Source organism: Amblyomma americanum, chromosome 1 (genome assembly GCF_052857255.1).
Source record: "Amblyomma americanum isolate KBUSLIRL-KWMA chromosome 1, ASM5285725v1, whole genome shotgun sequence".
Taxonomy (NCBI): Eukaryota; Metazoa; Arthropoda; class Arachnida; order Ixodida; family Ixodidae; genus Amblyomma; species Amblyomma americanum.
In genome coordinates this window covers 51369889-51393989 of record NC_135497.1, presented here as the reverse complement: position 1 = coordinate 51393989, position 24101 = coordinate 51369889, and the positions used below count along the sequence as shown (strand labels likewise).

Here is a 24101-nt window from a genome sequence, read left to right as displayed (position 1 = left end):
TAGCATCTGGGAGCAAGAACCGCTTCCACTGCTTCAACCAATCGGTGAGCTGTTGGAGTCCAAGGGACTGAAGGTAGAATATGGGCCCTGATAGTGTGTGGTCAGTGCAATGGGCCAGGCCAATTTCATTTATGCTCATTATGATCAGTGCAGCAGTGATTGATTGCTCATGCAGCAGCCGCTAAAGTGCTTGCACACTGACTAACCAATCAAAGTAGCAACACTTCCATGCAACAGAACTTTACAATGATAGACAAATGTATATATGTATATGTATATATGTATAGATTGATGTTATTTGTTTTACCAGATGCATATGATATTTGGTAGCCAAGTTGCATCAGCATGTGTAAAGGAGATGCCTTCAAGTTCTTTATTTGTTGAATGTTGCCACTTCCTTTCTTTTTTTTTTTCTGGCAGACAAAACAAAACGACCCCCAGCCAATAGCACTTCTGAAAACCAAACATTTTCCCAAGACTCCCCTGCAGCAACTTCTTTACAACTGAAGGTGCGTAATGCACTGCCATTGTAAGAATGTCGCGAGTATACTGAGTTGCATGTGCATAATGCATCTTTTACCTAGCACTGGAATGAACTGCTACAGCATGCGCCTATTTCAGGATGTAGCATTAAGTCGGCTTGCAGAGAAGCTGGAACGAGCAACTGCGTCAACTTTTTTCTTGAAGAGCTCCTCTGGTAAAAGCTGACTTTCCTTGTATATAAAAAAAGCTTGTCATTTGTGAATAAAACCAGTTTTTATCATAATGCCACCCATGCCTTGACTCTACTCCCTGCTGGCAGGTGAGGAGGACAAGTTACTCTTGCTTAATCAAGTGAGTCTCGTGTTACATTTTTGTGTGTGTCAGCCAGGTTGTGCCGCCACCATGCAGAATAACTCTTCCCGATTTCTAGGAGGAGTACAATGAACACCAGTCATGCATCACCCACTGCAAGTTCAGCAATTCGGGCACGCTGGCCAGTGCTGACACAGCTGGCGTAATAAAGTGGGCTATGATTTCAAAACCGAATTTTTACTTAAGCTTTCCTTGCATGCACCATTGGAGACTCCAAATGCTAGTCTTTTCCCATCTGCACTGTAGGGTCTGGAGTTCCAACCCCTCTCCAAGAACACTGGCCACTATTGTGTCATCCAAGTCTAGTGTGACAGCCCTGGAGTGGGTGCACAAGCATGATCACTTGGCAAGTGGCGATTATGTTCAAGTGCTCTGTTGTTGCATCCACAAGTGTACAATAATCGGTAGTGCTGCACTAAACCATTTCTCTGGCTTGGCACCCAAAGACTGCACGGTTCGCAGCTCTGCGTCGGGCAGAACTTTGTGTGCGTGGTTAGTGCATGCCAACAGGGACAAAGTCCTTGATGTTTTCTTGCAAACGGTTGGCTGAAGTGGAATTGGTTTTGTCTTTGCTGGTCAGTGTTCAAGCAGTCGTGCTGTGGACTGCGGCAGCTGGCTGATCCACACAGCATATGTCTTTTGTACACGAATGACACCACGATAACCCCTTCAAGCACTGCGTGAACATTTGTACATGCAGTGCCTGCAATAACCTTTGGCACCTATACATTTGTGCACATATCCTAAATGCTGTCAAATTCCCGTATATAAGGCTCAGTGTGCAGAATGTGGGCACTAAAATAAAGTGTCGAAATGTGCAAAATTGTCTACAGAACCATATCAAGCCAAGCATGCAAAATGAACGCAAAAAATCATTTTTAAATGAGTGCCTTCAAGTTTCATGGTGCCTCTGGCAGAGCTCCTGCCAGTGCATTTTTTTTTTTTTTTGCAAGGATGAGTGATTTTTAAAATGCTTAAAATGTGCTCACTTGTTTACATAAGTTCTTTTGACTGGAATAAGTCAAAGGCAGTATAATTGAGACCCCGAAACCAGTGTTGAGTCACGACGTGTAGATACGAAGTTTCATCAGACTCTGCATAATTAAGCATCTGGGTGGGTGGAAACTTTTTCTGTGCAATTTTAATTTTGGCGTGCTTCTCAATGAAGTCTGAAAATTTTAATGTTTTCCCAAACTTTGAGAATTTGCATCTGCAGGGCCTAAGGTAACATACATACTAAGAAAATGGGCTGTAGACTAGTGACTAAAATGGAACTGCACTGAGTTGCTGGTAGCAGCAGTATGCAGAAGCAGAGGCTGAAATTTATTGTGCAGTCCAAAAAAAAAAAAAAAACTCATGAAAGGAATAATATTGCCTGACACAATTTCTTCTGTTGGAACAAGCTATAATATATATAAGGTATGCCAACAGCCATGAGGACAATACAAGCCCGTGCTTGTGCCGTGCAAAAGGTGCAGAGATATCCTGTTTAAAATTTGTCCTTGAATGAAATGCTTCATCAATTTTGGAACTTAAATTCTGAAGCATTTTGTTCAAGAGCAAAATGGAACAGGTTCAGAGTCACTGCTGGAGTGCAGGTTTAAACTTTTGGGGTATTTGCATTCCTGCTTCAGTGCTCTTGTAGCTACTCAATCCAAGCAAAAGAAACCATTGACTGTAGCAAGGATGATTTCTAAAAAATGTAGTGGCGCAAAATGGTATACAGTATTGTCACGTGGAAGGCACCGGTACCGGTCCATTTCGTTTTGCTGCCACAGGTAGCATTAGTTGTTTCCAGTGTATCACATGGATACGCTGCATGCTGTAGCGGACAGGTACACACTGTGATGTGCTATTTGATGAAATAATAAAATTACAAATTACACTGCATGTCACGTTGACGTCTTAATAGTGGTAAAATAAAATGCACATATCCTTAGGGAATATGTTTTTGGTGAGGCACTGACCAGCCTGAAGGAGGGCTAAAGGACAAATATGCTAAGGGATATTTGTTCATTTCAGGAGGTGGGGAGAGGCTTGTGCAATTGGGCAATTCTTTTTGTGAGAGGCTCAAAGGACCTGCGGGATCTTACATTATTATGACGTGCTTTGGTTTAGTCAAAAAATTTGTTGCATTATCAACCCTTCATAGGTAAGCGTCAGCCAAATAAATACTTTCAACACTGGCACAGCAGAAACTCCTTGTTGATGGCTGCAGTGAAAGGGAGATTTAGCAGCTTGTGCTGTTTCGCTGAGTGGAGGCAAAGCATGAAAGAAAATAAATACTCATAAGTTGCTTTGCCACAATCATATGCTGGTTGCGACAGAATGGCAAGATGTGGGGTAAACTTCCCAATTCAATTACTGCTCTGTTATAGAACAATCAGTTTTGCAGTGAAGGTTTTCTTTAAATAGAGAGAGAGAGAAAGCTTTGGCTTACGCTACCTGAGACTGGGATCTCAAGCACTGCGTATTAATGCGGAGCTTCTTTTATCTTGGTGTTTTATCATGGCAAAGATAAGACCTTGCAGAACATGTAGTTCTCATAGAGTGAGATAACTGACCTCTACTGAAGCAGTAGGATTGCAAGGCTGAACACTTCACTGATACTGTTCTAGGTATCTTGGTAATGTGTTGCAGAAGGGTTCTGATAGATGCTAAGGGGTGAGAAAAACAGGAAAAAAAAAATAATAAATTGAGTAAAAGTGTAATGCAGTATAGCGGCTTTTGAACATGAGCGATGGTTTTTAGTTTTCAGCTGAAAATTTTAACTATTGCAATTTTGCTGGCACAGTTTTCTGTTTGAAATGCAAAATTAGAGTAGTCTTTTAAATTTTGAGAAAATAATGTGCCCCTGCACTGTTACTGTCTTCTTTTCAGTTGGTTTACGGGCTTAAGCAGGGCAACCTGAGGTTGTACGACACCAAGGAGCGGAGACCCCTGTTTGATATTGTGCCAGAGTCTGCATCAGTTCTTAAAGAGCACAGGTTAGTGTAGTCTTTGTGGGTAGTAATTTCTTGTGAAACAGTGAAATTTGGTGCTCAAGATTCTTGAAGATCCTCGACTACTCTAACTGCCACCATTTTTTCTTTCTTGTTTTTTAGTACAAATTGTCTTCGAAAAACTAAGTAAAAAACGGTTTAGTTGCTCTCAAGCTTTCAGCAGAGGTAACTGTTGTGCAGTTGTTTGGTGTAAAGTGAAATGCTGTATCAATTGAGGTCAGTTGGCTGGCTTATGCAGTGCAAAGAAATTTACAGTAGTTTTTGCAGCAGTGAGAATTCATGGCTTCTAAACTACTGCTCTTTGCGTCAAACAAGACTATAATGATTCAATGTTGCTAACAGAACTAGCGAGCACTGTTGCAAAATATGGTTCTGCACTAGCCAGAAATGTCCCCTTAGTACAAACTCGAGGTAAAAGAAATCTTACAGCTTCAGAATTTTTATTTACTATTTTACGCAGTCTGCTCAACTCTGCCTCTTGGCCAGTGTTTCAACTAAAAATTGTGTCGCCTAGGAGAGAGGCAGCACTTATTTCAAAACTAGTCTTGAGTACAGTGCACATCATCCTTGTGCAGAGTGCTCAAGCACTCTACTGCACACAATTAAAAAGTTAAATTAGACTGCAAGTGTTGGGCCCTAGGTTAGGTGCTCATGTTTGTCTGGCTGGTAGATGCATGTGGCTGTGCCTTGAAGCAAATGTCATCTATGGAAGCTAGCAGCTGCAACCAGACATCTTTTTGTTTGCTGCGCAGTGCATGTCTTGAGCACTCTTCACAAGACTGACACACACTTTACGTTGTTATCTCTTGCTGTCGTGTTGTATCTACTTGGTAATATAATTTTATTGTGCTTGGCAGTGGCCACCAGCACTGACCATAGGATCAAATGGAGGTCCACAGATGGAGCAATCCAACTCTACTGGGAGTAGGGCAGGAAGGGGAATTGGCTAGTGGGTGCAGTGTCTGTCGCAAATAACCTACTATAGATGTTTAAAATTCGAGCCGTTGCACTGCATTATTAATGATACTTCTTCATTAGCTGACTTCAGCTGAATATTATTTTATTTAAAACAAAATAAGCCCTAGATGTTCCAAGGAAAAAAAAAAAGTACATTATATTGGCATACACATAAAAAAAAAGCATACACATAACACCACATTCAATGTTAAATTTTTTTGACATGCTACATGATTAGTACAGGCTTATCATGTATGAGGAAAAGAATGGGAAAGCAGAAAATTATCTTCGAAGATAGTGAGTGAGTGCTTTTGAACATTCTGCTTTTTCACTTTCAGTTTTTTGACAAAAAATGTTACGTGCCATCATAACTTAAGCACATTCAAGTCATATCAGGGCTTCATAGGAAATGTCGCTTTTCTAATTGTGTTCATAAGCATGAATGTGTTTTTAGTGATTTCATCCTTCAGCACACATTTTCTTCTCTTTAGAATGTGAGCATATCTAAAAAATTGCTATTGTTTGTAGCGTTGCCTGTCTAGCGTGCAGTCCAGTGGAACCTGTGGTGGTTAGTTCTCTCCACTCGGAGCCTTCAGTGATGTCAACTGCACCGGTCCCTGGGAAACTGCTCCTATGGGACCTGAAAAGCAAGCAGTTGCAAGTGAGTAGACACCTATTGCTTTGTATTGAAACTAGACTCTTTGAAACAAAAACGGGAGACATATGCTGAAAAGCTTCAAGTTAGAGCCTACAGGCAACTGTCTGTCTGTGTGTCTATGCGATATTACAAGGTGAAGAGTTTTATCCATGAAGCCTCATTTTATGGAGCAGTCGTTCATCCTTCATGGGAACTGTGGAAACTTCATAGATTATAAATGATCTAGCTATAAGTGTCGTTGTCACTTATTTGCTTTTGAAGTTCAGCTTCACTGTCTCCCTACCGCACAGTATCACTCAACACTTCTGCCAAGGGAAGCAGCAAGATGAAAGAACAGTGGGCATGAGGGGCTTGTTACATATACGAAAGCAGCCAACAGTCTTTGATACCAAGGAAGGCATATGGAATATTACTTTTATTGTTTTCTGTTTTTTGTTAGCAAAGAAAGGCTATTGAATACTTTTGGATTGCAGATAATGCAACGGTGTAGAAGAAAAGATAACACTGCACCTGCTGGAGCCAAGCTCATGTCCTCCACATGTGGACGAGCATGAGAATATGTGAACAGTCTTTAGCAAACATTCGGCTGATGTTCTATTTTTCTCTGTGACATAAAAAAAAAGTGGTTGTCACAGAAAAGCCTAAAGTTCACGATTGAATGACTGATTGCAGTGATGTGTTAGTCTTATGAAAATTCTTTCTTTTTCAAAGTGCCAGATTAATATTTTCTTGTGAAATCCTCTTCATTTATGTTTGTATGGTTCCTGGATTTTTTAATAGGGTCTATGTATTCCCACACGACCTTACGTTGTGGACACTTGTGTTAAGCTGAACTTCTGCTATAGGTTGAATGCATTTACGAGTTCCATTATGTTCATATCAAAGGGAGTCTACTGTTCCTTTTCAAGCTGGGCTGTTTGTGCAAATTTGTATATGGGAGCTAGCTGACTTCAAAGTGATTTTTAAGAAAGCTTTACTTTTTACTTACAGCTCTCATTGTAGGCAGTAGTTCAGTACATCTGAATGCATTAAGCCTAAGTATGACAGTTTAATAGTTTGTCAGACTGTGCTGTGTGCTTTGGCTGATTATACAGCTTTTCTGTACTGTATATAAAAACACATGAATGATATCATGCAGGTTCACTGCAACTTCAATTGTGTGTTATGTTCAGTGTAAATCAGCATTTCTTATTGTTTCCCACTTATGAATACACTGCATGCACTGAAAGAAATGTATTGATTTAGAAGGTAAGTATATAATTGAGCCAACAAGCAAAGAGACAAAATGGCAGTTAGTCATTCAAGTAATACAGTGTGGTGGTAAATATATAGCACCGAAAGACTAAAGAGCCTTGAAAAACTGTACCTTAATTTATATTTTTGAATTTGTATGGTTTAATGAATTCAGGTGGTGTCTTTCATACTGGCTGCATGGGAAAATGGGGAGTGTTGTAGTGTTAGTCAGGTGTACAGCAGTGTTAGTCAGGTGTATAGCCGGCCAAATTCTTAGCTGTTATGTGTGACGACTGCTGTTTCTATTCTCCTGCACCTTATGACGGAGTAGCAAACGTGCAAAAGGATCAAATCTAAGCACACGCTTACCAGTCCTGTGCTTAATAATGAGCTTTCCGCGAATTTCCTTTGTCGTAAGGTGCAGGAGCGCAGAAAAGGCAGCCATCGCACACAATAGCTAAAGATTTGGTGGGCTATACATGCTGTAATTTTGCAAAATTTGCATTTTGATGTGCAAAGATTGACCTGGAACAAAAAATGGCAGAGAATTTTTGCCTAAATTTTATAAACGAGCAAAAGCAGAATTGCATGAACGCTAATGACGACGAAGACAGAGAATTCTGTGTCTACACGCCGCATATGGAAGTTGAAGATGACGATGTGCAATGCACAGTGCGAGAGTGTGTTGCAGTTTAACATGAGGCGTGCTCGGCTGCGGTGATAGCTTAGTGCTCTCGAGCTCTGGCCAGTGAAGCTGATCTGTTCGCGCCGCTGCGGATTCAAATCCCAGTCATGGCAATGTTTGTTTCATTTATTTTTATTTATTTAATTTCTCTTTGCACAAACCCACAAACATCTCAAGATACTTGGCACAAACTGACAAATATCACAAAATCTTGCTCAGGGCTTACCCATCAGAATAGTGCTTTTGCAGTAATATTCGTTATCCTTGCATTGTTTTGCAGGGGCACCTCAAATGCAGCTCATCTGTCAACTGTTGTGTGTTCAGTCACAATGGCCAGCTTCTACTCTGTGGCACATCAGGAGGTGACATATGTCTTTTTGGTGAGCTGTGACTCATTTCTGAAGGAATTACGACCATTAAAGTTGCCATTACTGCAATAATGAAAGTGCCTTGGATGAGAAATCAACCATGTCAACATGTTTTGTCATATTGTTGGTCTCAGAATTACAGTGAAGGTATTATTTCAGAAGGCACATGCTAACAACATATTGGTGCTTCATTGTTTAACAACACAAAAGCAGCCACTTTGTAGGGTTCAGTGTTGAAAAAACAATGGTACATCTTGACATGGCTTACACAAAGAAAGTGCAAGAGCACGGTATGCTCCTATGAGAAATCAGGAGATCTTAAGGACCTTTGTTTACATTGTCACCAGTGGGCAGTCCATCGCCAGAGAATGTGAGGAAAGTTACATGCCCTAACTAAAAGACTTCCGTTTCTACGTAAAAAACTTGGTTGCATGACCAACGCATGTATCACAGGAGCACATGAGCACAGGAGCAATAATAGCATATCTTGACAAGTCTAATGTCTCACACAACTGCCAGGCTTTTGTGCAGAGATGAGTGTTTGTTTGTGGTTTGATTTTCATGTTTACTTACTTGTTCCTGTATCCTGTGCCTGTCCTCTAGTATTTGGAGTGCTTTGTGGGGTTCATTGTCTATGCTTTCTGTTCTTTATTTCCTGCGCTATGTGGTGTGTCATTGGCACGGTTACAGTGCAAGCATAATGCAGAAACATGTAAAGTGTTTCCATGCTTGACTTGTCCATAGTGAACTTGGAGGGACCTTGGTGCTCATGGTGCTTGTGTAATTTCTTATTTATGCGAAGTAACGCGAAGCACTAACTCTGAGTGCACCAACATTTTCTAACATAGGGCACAGCACTGCCCTTTTTCTCTTTCTTTGTTCTTTTAAATGTTAGTTACTATATATGTGAGTCATTGTCCCAAAAGAGAGTGCATGAGCTCTTGACTAGGCAGTTGTTGCCAAACTACAAGCGATTGGAATGTGAAACTCTAAACCACACAAAGTTAAAAAAAAAAGGAGAAGGTGGTGAAGAAAGCTCAGTAAGTAATTCATATCTTTTGGAATGGCAGAACCCTGTCATTCTGATTCATTAATTCATTCATTTTGAGCCCATATTTGCCATCTCGTTTGTGTTCTCAGGCGCATCGCATAAATTGGTGCCACAATCTTGTCTCATGGCATTGTCTGGCTGCTGTGCATGCATTGCAAGCCATACTATGTGCATTAATGCATAAATACCTTTGACTACCATGTGATGCAGAGGGAAGCACCATAACTATTATGCCGTCTTTGTAGGTCATGCACAGGTAGCGTTACTGTGAAAGGGAACATATTAACCGCATTCAGTCTTGGATTACACCTTGAGTATGAGCGAAAGGTACAAGATAGGATGTTGTTGGGCATTGTTCATCATTAAGAAATAAACTACACAAAAAAGACATGAATGAGGCAGTGGATACCTGTCCTATTCATTGTCTCTTTCATGCCTTTTTTGTAGCTTCTTTCATTTTTTCTTTTGTCCTAAATAGCTTTCCTCTGGGCGGTTAGTATAAACTTCAGTGGCCAAGTAACAACAGAATTAGTTCTTTTATGCAAACTGGCTGTTCTGTTTCATATTGGAGCTACTTGACATTCTAGTAAAAATGGAACAAGTTGTTTGTCTTTCCATTTCAGTGGGCCTTTCTTGACAAAGTGAACATTATTATTAAGGTTAGACCTTCAGTTTGCTAAATAGTCAGTTATGTAAGCACATGTGTCATTATATCTGCCATTATATCTGACATAAATATTTTGCACATGGCTCATAAGAAAATGGAACTTTCACTCATAAAAGTTTTTCAGTGCAATGTGTATGGATGATTAGACTCAACCTGTAGAAGCAAAAATACACCTCTAGCTCATTGTCTCTATTTGGCTATTTCTAAGCCAGTGTACAGACTTTGTATGGTTCATAGCCTTTTCTATTTCCATATTTTTACGCGGCTCTCAATTGATTTTTTGCAGATGTCAGAACTCATGAATGTATCACAAACTGGGTGGCCCATGAGACGGAAACTTTTTCTGTGCAGTTCAGTGGTGATGAAGCCACATGCTTTACAATAGGAGCAGAGGGCACTGTACGTATCAATTCTATGCATGAAATTTTTGGCATCCGTTGTAGCTGTCTGTCTTTGTTCACTGCATTAAAGGAGTACAGACACAAAGTTTTGAACGTAAATAAATGATATGATTTGTTTTATGGATGTAAGGAGAAACTTTCTAGCAAGTTTCAGTCGCAGGCATTGAGTGAAATATAATTTAATATGATTTTGAATGTTGTCCGAGGAGGCGCTCGGCATTTCCACCTGCATCAAGTGACGTCAAGGTGCACTTGCCCCAATTATTGCGATGTCACCAAATCTAGTGATTGTTCACAGGAACAATTAGTGCTTGCCGGCGGCACCAATGTCATCAGGAATGTGGTAGTCCAGGTTTGCGGTTGGCCATGACATCAAGGTGCTCTTTAGAGCTGGTGCCGACCGAGACCGAAACAGCTGCTACAAAATCGTTTTTAATGAATTATTAATGCTGTGCTCTGGTGTTTTGAGCTGATTTTCATGTCTACTATGCCCATAGGCCTCTTTCAAGGCAAAAAAAAACGGACACCCAAGAACTTTGTGTCTGTACCCCTTTAAAGACATATGGTGCAGATTGCAGTGCTCTATCGTTGTGTTAAGAAAGCTTTCTGGTTGAAGCTTTTGAATTCAACCTTGAAACAGTCAGTTTTTTTGAGCCACTTGAACACAGACGTTGTTTTTAAAATCAAACAGAAAGCCTGCATTTCAAGCATATGCATAAGAATTGTAAGATCAAGAGAACAGAGTCATGAAAAATGCTAGAATGGCTTATTTGGGTAAGTTGGTATGGATTCATTGCTAGGGAGCAGCGCGCAGTGACGGCAGACAAGAAAGGAAAATTGCGTGGCCTCTCCTTTCTTGTCTGTCGTTGTTGCACGCTGCTTCGTAGCAAAAACTCATGAAAAGGAGACAAGCACTGAATGGCAAATGTTCAGCCATAAATTTTTACTAAACTAGTATAACTACTAGTTGTAGCCTGTTTACTACTAATTGAGCTTCATCGCCAGTAGGCCGGTTGTCAGTTGGCTTAATTTGTGCTGGTTAATCTTCTTGAAATCAGCTGAATGCTCTTTCCTACTTATTTTTCTGGCCATGGGTGAGGCACTAAGTGAGATATTACATAATCAGCAAGCACGATCGCAATCGTAATAGAAATAGTTTCATTCTGTGACATAGAACTTTGTCACATGTGACGTAACGATATCCCCTACAAAGAATGGCTTACTTTCACTGTATAAGGTAGCGTGCAGATTCATTAAAGTGAAAGGAAAATGAAGACAGCCCTTGTTGCATCGATAAAGGTGCATGAAAAGATGATCATTGTCAAAAAAAGCTTATGGCATGCAAGGCAATTATTTCTCAACTCATAGTTGAAAAGCATACAGCTGTTGTTATTGAATATCTTTTTTTTTTCAAATGGTATCTTGTAGGGGTGTTTGAATATCAAAATTTCAAACATGATTTGAATACTGTTAGCTCGAAAATTTGAATTGAATACCAAATAATTAAGCGTGATCCTTTATTATTTATATTTATTTTTACATGCTGGGACATCGAAATTTGTTAAAGAATGTACTGGTAAGCCTCAATACTGAAGGTATGGTTTGAATTAGTAAGGCTGCAGGTTTAAGCAAAAAACTTGGAAGATAGTGAACTACCATTGGTTGTGACAGTGCGATAGCATAAGAACCTTGTCAGCATGCCAACCACCCTTAGGTAGCGCATTCCTCTGTCCACATCAGAACCTCCTCCTTCCACGGTAGCCACCTTCCGGCCTCACCCCTCCTCTCTCCTACAAGCAGAGGGAGGGATTTCTCTCTCTCTCTCTCTCTCTCTCCACTTTGCTGCCTGCCATAGTTGGCAGGTTGCAGCTGGTTTGTGGGGATAAGGTGGCTGCAGCTGGCACAGGACAGGGTTGATTGTAGAGACATGGGAGAGGCCTTTGCCCTACAGTGGGTGCAGTCAGGCTGATGATGATGATGGTTTTCCCCAGTTTACCTATGTGGTAACACCCTGTCAAAGATCACTAGACGTAAGGAAGACAGCGACGGATATTTCTGAGTGCTGGTAGCAAGAGTAGCATTAAGCAGTACTGGCTTCAGTGATTCTGCTTATTCTAAGGTACATATCTCCAATTGGACTAGACCATAGGCACTACAGTCTGGAGTAAACTCTGCTCTTTCCACCTCTTTGAAATCTAAAGAATGAGCCAAGATTAGGTATTGCCTTTTCCATTTAGTCTCCACGGCTTGCAGCACATGTAGCATTTAATGCTTGATTTTCCTGTTGTACTCCTCCATTCTCATCTGTACTGATGAACTGTGCTTGTGGCAGTCCAGAATCTGTCTTGCCTTCTTGCACAGATGATAGTGGCTGCCATACAAGGATCTTGTCATCAGCAGTAAGGAGTAGAGTATGTGAAAAGAGGGCTTTTTTAATCCATAGAACCCCCCTGACTACTACAATGATGTTATGGTTATCTGTTGCTCTGAACTTTTTGAGTTTAGGCAGTTTTTTTCTAATTGCACATCTTATCGAAGAGAATAGCAGTTTTAACAGATAAGCGCAATAACTAATGGCTATGTGAGCTGTTTCTTAAGTCTTGGGCAGTGAGAAGAGAGGAGAGGAAACTCGTATAACTTTCATTAGCATGTGATGTTCACATGCTGCTGGTAAAAACAGCAGTTGTATGTAGCAGTCTTCAGAGGCCCGGCTTATATATGCTTCCATCTCCTTTTGCTGCTCACCATACATGCACGGTATAAACGCACATGCAAGTGCGGAGTTCAGTTAAAAGTGATAGCAACGGAATCGGTCACAGGTATTGTGAAGCCAAGACTATTGTACAAATCTAAGTGCTACCATAGTGGCCATTTTGTTTTAACATCATATTGTCCCCAATTCTCAAAGGAGCTCTGGAAGGCATAAGGTACACTGTGCCTTTACCTTTCCACGGTGCATGGAGCCGCCTTCTTTTGATGCCATCAGCAAAACTCGCCAAGCGTTGTTCACAAACAAGAAAACTAATGTTCATGAATGCATTCCAGGATATTTGATTTGTCAGGACTATTTAGGTCCCTTCAAACATTTTAAATCGACAAGAGACAGGTTTCAGATTGAATACATACATTAAATGTGCAACTTTCAACTTGTATTCAAAATTTATTTTTCAATATTCGCACATCTCTAGTATTTTCTAAATAATGCTGTTGCCTCTTGGAGATAGAAAATTTTTTGCACTTAGCTGCCTGGATTTTGTTGTTGGATTAATGCATTCAGTGTGTTCAATTGAAGACACAGTGAAGAAAATTTTGCAGAAGATCCGTTTTTTTTTTTTTTTCATAAAGTGGAGTTCAGGGTTTCTAGGCCATAATCCCTTGCATGTTACATGCACTTGAGGTGTATGTTTCAATGAGCATTGTGCCTCCAAGGAGGTGGTTTGTGCTTCCTATGCTCTCAGTTCTGTTGATGGCATATCCTTTGGCATCATATAAAAACTCCTGATGAGTGAGTTTGTGGTGGAGTTTATTACAGTCAAAGCTCGTTAATTCAAATTCCACGGGGCTGCCAGGCCAGTTCGAATTAACCAAAATTCGAACTAATGAAAGTGAGCAAAAATGGACGCGTTTGATGCCCGGAGGGCACGAAAAATATTTATTTAGCAAAACAATCTGTTATCATCTTCTGCTTCTTCTTTCTGGGGGCTACCGTAGTCACTCGGTCTTCTAGCGCGCGAATGCGACGCAGGGAGTCTTCTTCCCCCTCTTCGAAGCTGAAGAAAAGGCGCGCGACATTCAGCGTTCCCATAACTTCTGCCGCGGACGGACGCACAGGCTCTTGCTCCTCGTCGTTGTCCTCGTCTTCTGCCTCTTCTGGGACAGATTGCTCCCCAACAATTTCAGCGACAATGTCCTCATCACTTCGGGCACCACACACTGCTGCATCGCTGTCTACTTCAACGTAATCATCAAAACTAATGTCCTGCAGTACAGCATGCACAGCCACAGGCAGAGGCTCTGGACTCCCATCGTCGCCACTTTCTTCCATACTTTTGGCAGCAAAGCCACAGTGGTGGAAGCAGTTTGCACTTGTGGACGGCATGACCTGCTCCCATGCACGCACCAACATGTGCATTGCTGTGAGCAATGTGATGGTGCTGGTCTTCTGGTTTCCAGTGCACAAAATCTTGCGCTCGATCATGTGGCGCCTATAGAAACATTTAATGTTTCTGATCACCCCCTGATCCTTTGGCTGCAAGGCCGCAGTCGTGTTGGCGGGCAAAAATACTAGCCTTGTGGCTTTCAGCTCGGTGTCGACTTTGTGTGCCGAGCAGTTATCCACAATGAGGAGAACTTGACGCTTCCCTAGCTCCATCCTCCGATCGAATTTCAGGAGTCATTTTTTAAACAATTCGCCCGTCATCCACGCCTTGCTGTTGGTGGCGTAATCTGTCGGCAGTGTCCTAATGTTCTTGAAACACCGAGGCTTCTGTGCCTTTCCGACAACAAAAAGAGGGACCTTCTCCGTCCCGGTCATATTAGCGGCGACCAGAACAGTAATCCGCTCTTTGCTTCGCTTGCCGCCAGCGCAGCTGTTTCCTTTAAATGTTACTGTTCTGTCGGGCTGGAGCTTATAAAACAAAGCCGTCTCATCAGCATTGAATATATCTTGTGCCGAGTAGCTTTCTAAGTACTGCTGCAGAGCACCGCTTCGCCACGTGGCACAAGTTTCTGCGTCCACTTCTTTGGCTTCTCCGGACAACACCCCGAAGACAAGATTATGTCTGTCTCGAAAGCGGTGAAACCATCCTTCGGAGGCGACAAAATCTTCCACATTCATGCGCAGGGCGAAATTGGCCGCCTTCGCCATGATAATTGGGCCGCTCAGTGGAATGTCTGCGCTTCTCATTTCCTTCACCCACGTGATCACAGCGGTCTCAATTTCCAGATACTTGGCTAATCGGAGCCTTTTTCTGTTGCTGGCAAAATCTTCGGCTTCGTAGGCATCCTCGATGGCCTTCCTATTTCGGACGTAGGTCGACAACGTGCTTGGTGGAATCCAGTGCTTTTTCGCGATTTCCACTTTGCTGGCCTTCCGTTCGTCCACCTCGCGTAAAATCGCCACTTTCTCCTCCACCGTCTTGGCGCAGTATTTCTCACACGAATACATCTCGCGGACACAAGCTTACAGCAGGCGGCGTGCAAAACGAGGGCTAAAACACTAAAACGTCGTTTCTCGAAGCAGTCGCGGCAGGAAAGACTGGTTAGTACTTGTTCCAGCACCCTAGCGGCGGCACCCCGATGGTTGTGCCATCTATCGTTCTGCCGTGAAAGCTTCCAACGATGGCGCGCAGTTCGAATTATGGGTGGCGGCGCCAATTTTTGAGTGAATTAACGAGCTGTTATGCGCATAGACTTCTATGCACTGCAGACCGGACCACGATGACTATTTCAAATTATCCAAAATTTCGAATTAACGAGCTTTCACTGTATGCTAGAATTCATTTCTTTCGCTTGATTTGGCAATGGCTTAGCTAACAACATGTACTTCTACAACAACATGTGTATTCTAGAGAATTCAAGCATTCTCTAGTCAAAGAAAATTCAAAGAAAATTGCAGCTGTTATGGGTACTGACCTTTAAGCACTTTGTGTTCACGAAAAGCCAGTTTGTCTGTGTAGCTTAGTCGCAGTTTCACATGCCATTTGCAAGCAAATGTAGTGTAAGGGGGCTCCTCTACAGGAAGTGTTATTGCAGTAAATGGCCAATGCTATGACACACAACAAGGCTATTACCACCAGAACACAATGTAACACTGCTGTTCATAATGTAGTGTTGCCGTAAGAACTGTATACATGGTGTAGTTTGTGTACAGTGCTATATTTTATTCATATCTTACTGAATTCATTTCCTTAGCTCTTTTTAAAACACAGACACTACATCCAAGACAACACGCAAGGGACACCCGCTAGACTTCAACTAGTACCTTTTACTGGACGCATACACGGCATACATAGCACATAGGTGCCTCCCCATTCACAACAGGCCTAACTGCTGTCTTCACCCTCGTGCGTGGCATGTGATTGCGCAGATAATCGATTTCTTTCACTGCCACTTCCAGGGAAGAGGTGCTATCATACATGTCGTCCACCTTGTGAATTTCAAAGGCTTCTTTAATTTTCCTTTCCTTTTGCTGTGCTCTCTCATGCATCGTGCATCACAGATGTAACGTCATGTACTGGGGAAGATTTTTTGCATCTTTTGCAATTCTTCACCAATTCCATGCCTCCGGCCAGTGATGAAACAGCCCTTCGGTGATCTCTTATCCGGTCATTTATTCACCTTCTCATTTGGCCTATGTAAACTTTGCCACAGGCTAGTGGAATGGTGTGCACAACTCTTGTTCTGCAAGCCACAAACTTAGTTTGTTGCTGCAGTGCTTTGTTTCTATGACTGCTGAGCATCGCTGTACCAACTTATCAGGAGCTGTGAACAAAACACTAAGACCACAAGCTTCTTTGCCACTTTTTTGAGGCGATGGGATAGACGGTAGAGACAAGGGATTGTGACCCGCCACTTCTGCCTTTCTTCAAATGCGTTCACTTTGGCAGCAGCAAGGTCATCATTAAGGTCCCTTATTATTTTTTTGGAACCACCGCAGTCACCGTTTTCTGGGAGTAGTTCGCTTTGGCCAAACTTTCTGCTTCCTCTCGCAGACTGGCTTCTGTGTTATGCGGGCACGACTTTTGCAATGCTGCATGCAGGCTGTTCATCACAGTGCCGCGCTTCTCTAGCTTAGAATGAGCTGAAGCATGGTTTAGAACATCTTTTTTATATCGCAGCTCATAGGCCCAGCATGTGCACTCGTCTGTGATGCTGGGGGACAATGCTAAAAACTATATAGTGCCATTCGCCAGAAGTTCGTGAATCATGAGTGAACCAAAGCCCATCTGAACACCTGTTAAAACCTCTAAAATACTAGAAACAGTGCAGACACTTTCCTGGAGGCTGTTTAGCTTTAGAATACCTAACCAGAAAATCACGTGCATATCTAAAACATTTTACAACACTCTTATCTAAACACTCAGCAATGCACTTGTCATAACATGCTAAAAATATATTAGTAAGAATTGGAGCTAAACAGGATCTGATACAAATTTCATTCTTCTGAATAAAAGAGTCATCTCTCTGAAATGCATGACGGTTGCTTTCAGATAAAAGGAGAGCATATCCAAAAATATTCGGATCATGGTGGTAATTCTTTTCTTAATTTTTTTCTCGAGGAAGCATCTGCAATCACTAATAAAGATGTTTCAAATGGAGATTAAGAAGATGCTTAATATGAATAGAGAATGTCCTTTGCAAAATGTCAGTCCTGAATTATACAGTAACAAAAGCATCTCAGTGTATAGTTGCACATGTATTAGGTGTTTGCATGTGTACAGTGAATATTTCTGCCGAATAATGTCATAACACCGCTAAATTATTTTGCAGAATTGAATGGTGGAGATGTACTATCACATTCAGCATGGCTTGCAGCATGCGCATGACGGCCGCTGCATGCTATGGGTGAGCTAGTGGTGCCGACATGCAGCGCAGTTCGCACTGTAAAGGAGAACCTTCCCAATGCAAAGATGCAGATCAATTCCTGAGCTTTTTTCTTCACTTTGTCCGTGCCTTGAAGGCACAGCGAACATTCAATCAAGCAGTATTGGACACGTGCACACTGATAAGCATGCTTCACATGGTCAACACAGTTCGAATTGACACGATGGTCTGCTATCTGTCTTTTCAGTCTTTGCCAATTACTGGCTTCATTTCAAAAGGAGCAAATAAAAAGCAACACTGCTGTCACGTGATAAGATAAGTAGATGATTTGTGAGCGAGGCTGTGAACAGTAGAAGTTACACAAAGCTCACAGCACTTGCACCTAATGCAGCAAAGTCCAGAATGCCAAACAGTGGGCACGTAAGAATTATTAAAGAAGCACTTACGGTTTGCTGCAATATGTAAACAGACCTTAATATGAAGCTTTAAAGTGCACAAAGTATGGAGGCTGCAGTAATCTCCCATAAGTTCAAGGGAAGGAGGAAGAGAGGGAGGGAAGCCCAGGGAATGAATGAGCATCTTTATAATGGGCGTATGCCACTTTCTTGAAGCTGTAGCTACATGTCCTGCACTCCTGGGGTTTTGTGTCTGGCGTCTGGGTGCAAAACTGCAGCACTTGCTAGTGTGCATGTCACAAACCACCAAGTGAGGGAAGCAGAGCGAGAAGTTGGGCGTGTGGCACTGTTTCGTCTTGATTGAAGGACAGCGCAGAAAAAGACGAGACACTTGAAGGAACACATGAGCTCTTTCTTCAAGTTCCTTCAAGTTCCTTCGACATTTGAAGGAGCACACAACGAGCTCGTTCTTCAAGTTCCTTCAAGTGTCTCCTCTTTCTCTGCGCTGTCCTTCAATCAAATGAGGGAAGACTGTGGCTTGTTGACTGGCATCAGCTGGACCAGTGTCTCTGCCGCATGCAGGTAGAAGAAGGAGAGTAGAGAGAATAAGAAAGATGGTTTGGTTTATGGGGGTTTAACGTCCCAAAGCGACTCAGGCTATGAGAGACGCCGTAGTGAAGGCCTCCGGAAATTTCGACCACCTGGGGTTCTTTAACGTGCACTGACATCGCACAGTACACGGGCCTCTAGAATTTCGCCTCCATCAAAATTCGACCGCCGCGGCCGGGATCGAACCCGCGTCTTTCGGGCCGGCAGCCGAGCGCCGTAACCACTCAGCCACCGCGGCGGCTGGAATAGAATAAGAAAGAGGAGAAAAGGATTAGACTCACATTGTAGCTACCTTGCATGTCACAATAATGATGATTGCATGCATTCCGCCACACCTTAACCCCCCTGCCAAGTAGTAGTAGTAGTAGTAGTAGTAGCAGTAGTAGTAGTAGGTCGGTAAAAGAAAATGAAGGGGAAAGTAGGCATTCCTTTCAAATGGTGCCAATTGGGCCACTACCACTGCAACATGCATAAAGGAGAGGGCGAGCAAAAAGAGCAACAAATGAAATAAGAAGAAAAGTTTAGACACGCATCCAAGCCACGGCATGTGCTATAGTAACGATGATCACATGCTAGCCACTGTAGCCCATTTCCCTCTCCACTAGCAAAAGCTTTTTAGCACATCTATTCTATCGTGTAGAACACACATTGGTGCACAAGTTGCTGTTTACACGAGGCGCAGAACTCCTGTTCCCACTTCTGTATGAATGCTGATGGTAAATAATTTAACAGAAGTTTACCTTACCATCTATGCTAGTCCCTATGTTTACCACAACAATAATGGCACTGCAAATGCAGAGACAGACTACTGTGAAGGTACCTAGTGTGTTATACACAGTGTTTCATGTAACTTGAACCAAGGATTTAAAATAAAGCGGTGCACCGCAGCTGGGTGAAAACAATGACACGTTGTTTCCTGCTGTATGGTGTTCCTCGGAGTATTTTTTAAATTGAGCTTAGTTCATTGGCCAAGATTATTTTCGCAAAACTTTTAATATTCACTTTAGAGCCAAGCGAGTTTCATGAGGTAGTAGAGGGAATTAAGAAACATCCGATCCAATTCCTTCTACCAATGTATCTCATACATGGGTCTTTTTTTTCGGCATATAAAGCCTGAGAAATTAAAAAAAAGTGACTGCTTTTGTGTTAATGTATTGTCGCGCTGCCAAATGCGCTTTGAATGAACGAAGTGTGTGCGCCCACCGTCGTGAAGTGAGTGGCTGACGCTGCTGTCCGCGTAGTTTGTAAGTGTGTTAGCACATTTTCCTGGAATATGGAAAGCATGCACTGTGATCTGCGATAAGCGATAGGAAGTCCACCGAGAGACAATTCAGGTGGAGCCTTTATGAGCAGTCAAACTGACAAAACAAAAAGAAAAGAAAGGAAAGCAGTCAAGCTGCGTAGTTCGAAGTAGCCTCTGTTTTCTTTATCCGTATCATTGTGCAACCCATCGAACTGAGCGGCAGCCACTCACTTGGGCACGGTCAGCATGCGTTTGTTTGTTCGAACCACAGTTGGGAGCGCTTCAATATGGTAGTGCATGAGCAAAGCCACATGGCATTTTTTCATATTTTGCAGGCTTCCTTTAAAAGACGTAAAAAAAGGATCACGCAGAAGGTACATTTGTAAAAAAAACTTAGATCAGTTGTTTCTTAACCCCCTCCACAACTCAACCAAATGCACTTGGCCCTAAAGTGCATATTAAAATTTTTGCATAATTAATCTCAGTTAATTAGGTAATTAATTACGAAAATATAAAAATACTCTGAGGAGTGCCTCATAACAGCAATTAATGTGCAGTTGGTTTCACCCAGCTGTGATTTCCCACTTTCTAAATCCTTGGTTCAAATTACGTGAAGCATGCTTTATATCAAACACTAACTGGTGGCAGCCATATCCCTTCCAAATCTGGCAGCATGGAAAGAAAGAATGTAGTGCTCTAAAAAAAATATCCAGTGAGTCCAGGACAGGTGAGGTGCATGCACGCATAGTGGCCGAGTCTTTTTGCAATGCCATCAGGCTGCGGGACAGAGGGGAGGTGCCTCAGGAGGTGGGGGCTAGGCTTTGCATGGCATTTACCCTGCCTTTCATCATCTCCCAAGGAAGGTTAAACAGCAGTTACCAGAGAAATCCCAAAGGGTTTCTTGCAACTATCACTGTAGGGCATCGTTAGTATCACTCTGGGGTTCCCCACTTTTTCCATTCTCAGGCACACCACACGCAGCTGCTATGAGTTTTTTCTAGAATGAATTTCGGTCAGTGTTTATACATTTGATGTCATACTGAGTGCAATAGTACTTGGCTATATGCATCTGAAGCCAGGGATTTTTTCTGTGAGTTATCTTTTCGTGTGGCAGGGGGCAGCTATTTGATAATTCAGCGAGGCTAAAGGGTACACACACTTGTTCAAAATGAAACTGCATCCCTTCACAAAGCGTTGATGCAGATGTATGCAGCTCTTGGACTGACATATTTCTGGTCATCATTACTAGGTCTTTACTCGGTGACCTGTGAATAAAATCTGAAAGTGTCACTGCAAGTACGTTTTTGTTTCTCTCTTCGCAGCTGAGGCAATGGAATGTGTACAAGACAGGTCAAAAAGTGGCTGAATTCCCTCTCCATGCTGGCTGTATGGGACCATCAGGATTCCGGCCAGTTGGAAAACTCTTTTCACTGGGTGCTGACAGTGAGCATATTTTGACCTGTGCACCTAGCTCTGGGATTGTATACAAGGTTCGTAACAGTTAATTTAGAGTTTTGTTTTGATTACTTGCTAATCTGTGGTGCCTTGCAGTGAGAAGTTTTCTGGTAAGTTCGGCTAGAAGAAGCCTGCACAATGATCTCAGTATAGTTGTGTTACTTATGCAACAGTAATTCAGGCTAACAAGCTGTGCACGCATCCTAAGAGTAGGAAGAAATGTTCAATATGTGTTGCTTTTTTTTTTTACACAATGTGGTAATCAAAACCAAAGTTCCTGCACTTGTCAGGTACATTCATCAGAACCAGTGATTAAGAGGTGGATCACCACTGGAGTCCTGCTGAATCCATAAGCTCTTAATTTAAATGCAATGCACCTAAAGGAGCACTGACATAAATCTCTAAGTTGAGATATCTGTGTAGTCTGATTTTTGTGTACATCGCCGCGGTGGCGCAATGGTTATGGCGCTCGGCTGCTGACCCGAAATACGCGGGTTCGATCCCGGCTGCGGCGGCCGAATTTCGATGAAGGCGAAATTCTAGAGGCCCGTGTACTGTGCGATGTCAGTGCACGTTAAAGAACCCAGGTGGTCGAAATTTCTGGAGACCTTCACTATGGCGTCCCTCATAGCCTGAGGTGCTTTGGGACGTTAAACCCGCATAAACTAAACTAAACTAAACTGATTTTTGTGTACATATACTTATGTTCCACAAAGTATTACCATCGAACATAGCTTAGAACACGCACTTTAAAGATAGTTTGTGATCGTGTTTAAAAAGCAGCACTTTGTGACACTGTTGTCATTGTAATGAAGGCTTTTTACTCAGTACACATTATGACATCCACAGGCTTTCAGCACATTCTGTGACAGGTGCTGAGATCAGGGACTGAACTACACCTAGTAACTCGTCTTTGATGTTGGTACATAGCTGGCATATCAGTAGTTTGTGAGTCCACGTAATCACCATCTGTGTTTTCCAAGGTGCCTTCTTTCAAGTACACTGTTACAAGTTACAATATACTTGATGTGCTTTGCAATCGAAGCTAAAGCCAGTTTAAATAAATTATGACCTAATTATTCCATACCCACTGGAGGAAATAAGAATCCCATTCTGTGGATTATTTGGCCAATATCTGGTCACTAAGACAGAGAAAGCATCATAAATTTTGCTCACTGCTAGTTTAAGCATGGAAATGTGCCACAGCTCTCTCTCACAAAAATAAACCTAGATACACCTTCTACAGTAGACTCCTATTAAGACAGATTCTCGTCTTAAAAGATGAACAGTGTGAGACAATTTGGTTGGTTCCCCATAGGATGCAGTGTTAAAAAACTTTGTTTAAGAAGAACTGCTTTGCGTGTGATTCAGTTAAGACGAGAACTTTCGCAGTAACTGCAAACCCCGGCGAACCCACGCAACGACACTAACGGGGTCTCTGCACGGCTCTGTAGAGCAATGGAAAAGTATATAAAATGCTTCTACGCAAGAAAGCACACCCTAACAAAATAGCTTCCGTGCAACTTTGCACAATTGTGCAGGGAACCTTCATTGGAGAGGTGCTCTTCCCTGCGGGGAAGATTTCTTGCCGATGCAGAAAAGGCAGGGCATCTTCACTCCTGCCTGTGCAAGGGACAGAGATCTTGGAATCATGCTTGTGTCACGTGCTGCGCTTTGCCACCAGCGGACTTAAAGTTGCGTAGGCGCAGAGTGCAGCCGCTTGTTGATTTAGGGCTTAAACACTTGGGAGCCGAATTTTCAACTGACAAGGCATTGCAATACGTGTTATCATGGCGTAGAGATGGCCTGGGCTAGCAATTCTTTGCAATAGCTCTCTGAATGCCCGGTTGCAAAGCCAGTTTCTTTTCTTTTTTTCCAATGTGCACAGTGTGCGTAACGAATGTAATGACTTGTCTGCAGTTAATGGTACGTGTTCAGCTGACATTGTTATCTTGACAGAAACTCGGCTTTTGAGTGATATTGCCGATAATGAAATCTTTTAATGTAAAAATGTGTTCAAGTTTTTTCGCTGTGACCATGTCTTGCGTACCGGTGGCAGTGTGCTGATCGCTGTACGTGATAAAGTTTGAGTTCTTATGTTTTAGACATTGCTTCGCAGTTAGAAATAGTGTGTGCATGTGTCACTCTAGGATATCATGATTTTATTTTTTGCGTGTTATCAACCACCTAATTCGTTCATGACGATTAGTTCCCAGCTACATGTTGTATTGGACGAGTTAGTTGTCCGGTTCCCTTCAAGTCCACTCTTTCTTTTTGGTGATTTTAATTTTCTTGCAGTTAACTGCCATCACTCTCCTCCCTCCTTTGGTGTTTCATCCGAGTGCTCTTACTGACATTGACCTCTGCCTAGATTTTAATCTTAAGCAGCTTGCTCTTCAACCTACACAATCTATACATCAGTCTGCTAACATCCTTGACCTTATTCTAACTACCACACCTCAGCTTGTTTCCTGTTTAAAATGCATGCCTTGTTTAAGTGATCACTGCCTCATTTATTTTGAACTGCACACTTCTGTTCCCACTACCAAAATGGTAAAAGTTATCCATGACCATAAAAACGTGGACTTCGACTCTATAACCTTTGAATCAATGAATTTATGATCCATAGCGCAGCAACAAAACAGGGGACAAACACAAGCGCTTGTGTTTGTTCCCTGTTTTGTTGCTGCGCTATGGATCATAACGCATACCCACTAGCCCGAACCATCACCTTGTCAATGAATTTCATCGCCGACTTCATTCCAAGTTTCTAAACTCGCTGTGTTGAAGAAAATTGGGCCTTGTTGAAAGAAACCATTGATTTTTAATTAATAAAATCATATCTCGGAAACGCATTATGTCTAATGCTCGTGCAGCATGGTTTAATGCGCACCTGCAATGCCTGCTGAACAGAAAGAGAAGCTGTTTTGGCAGGCCAAGGGAGCACAAATAGCCAAACGCTGGAACGCTTGCTCTA

At 42.2% G+C, this 24101-nt stretch overlaps 1 protein-coding gene across 2 annotated transcripts in view; it reads left to right on the top strand.

Moving 5' to 3' along the window:
* Window positions 1-24101, top strand: part of LOC144112811 (WD repeat-containing protein 91) — a 49074-nt gene that overhangs the window by 13998 nt on the left and 10975 nt on the right. For both annotated transcript variants that reach the window (XM_077645626.1, XM_077645627.1), the window contains exons 7-16: window positions 421-509; window positions 622-697; window positions 803-834; window positions 914-1005; window positions 1102-1201; window positions 3736-3842; window positions 5343-5475; window positions 7671-7770; window positions 9763-9875; window positions 20992-21159. In XM_077645626.1, the coding sequence (XP_077501752.1) occupies window positions 421-509; window positions 622-697; window positions 803-834; window positions 914-1005; window positions 1102-1201; window positions 3736-3842; window positions 5343-5475; window positions 7671-7770; window positions 9763-9875; window positions 20992-21159 (1010 nt within the window). The remainder of the gene's footprint in view (window positions 1-420; window positions 510-621; window positions 698-802; window positions 835-913; window positions 1006-1101; window positions 1202-3735; window positions 3843-5342; window positions 5476-7670; window positions 7771-9762; window positions 9876-20991; window positions 21160-24101) is intronic.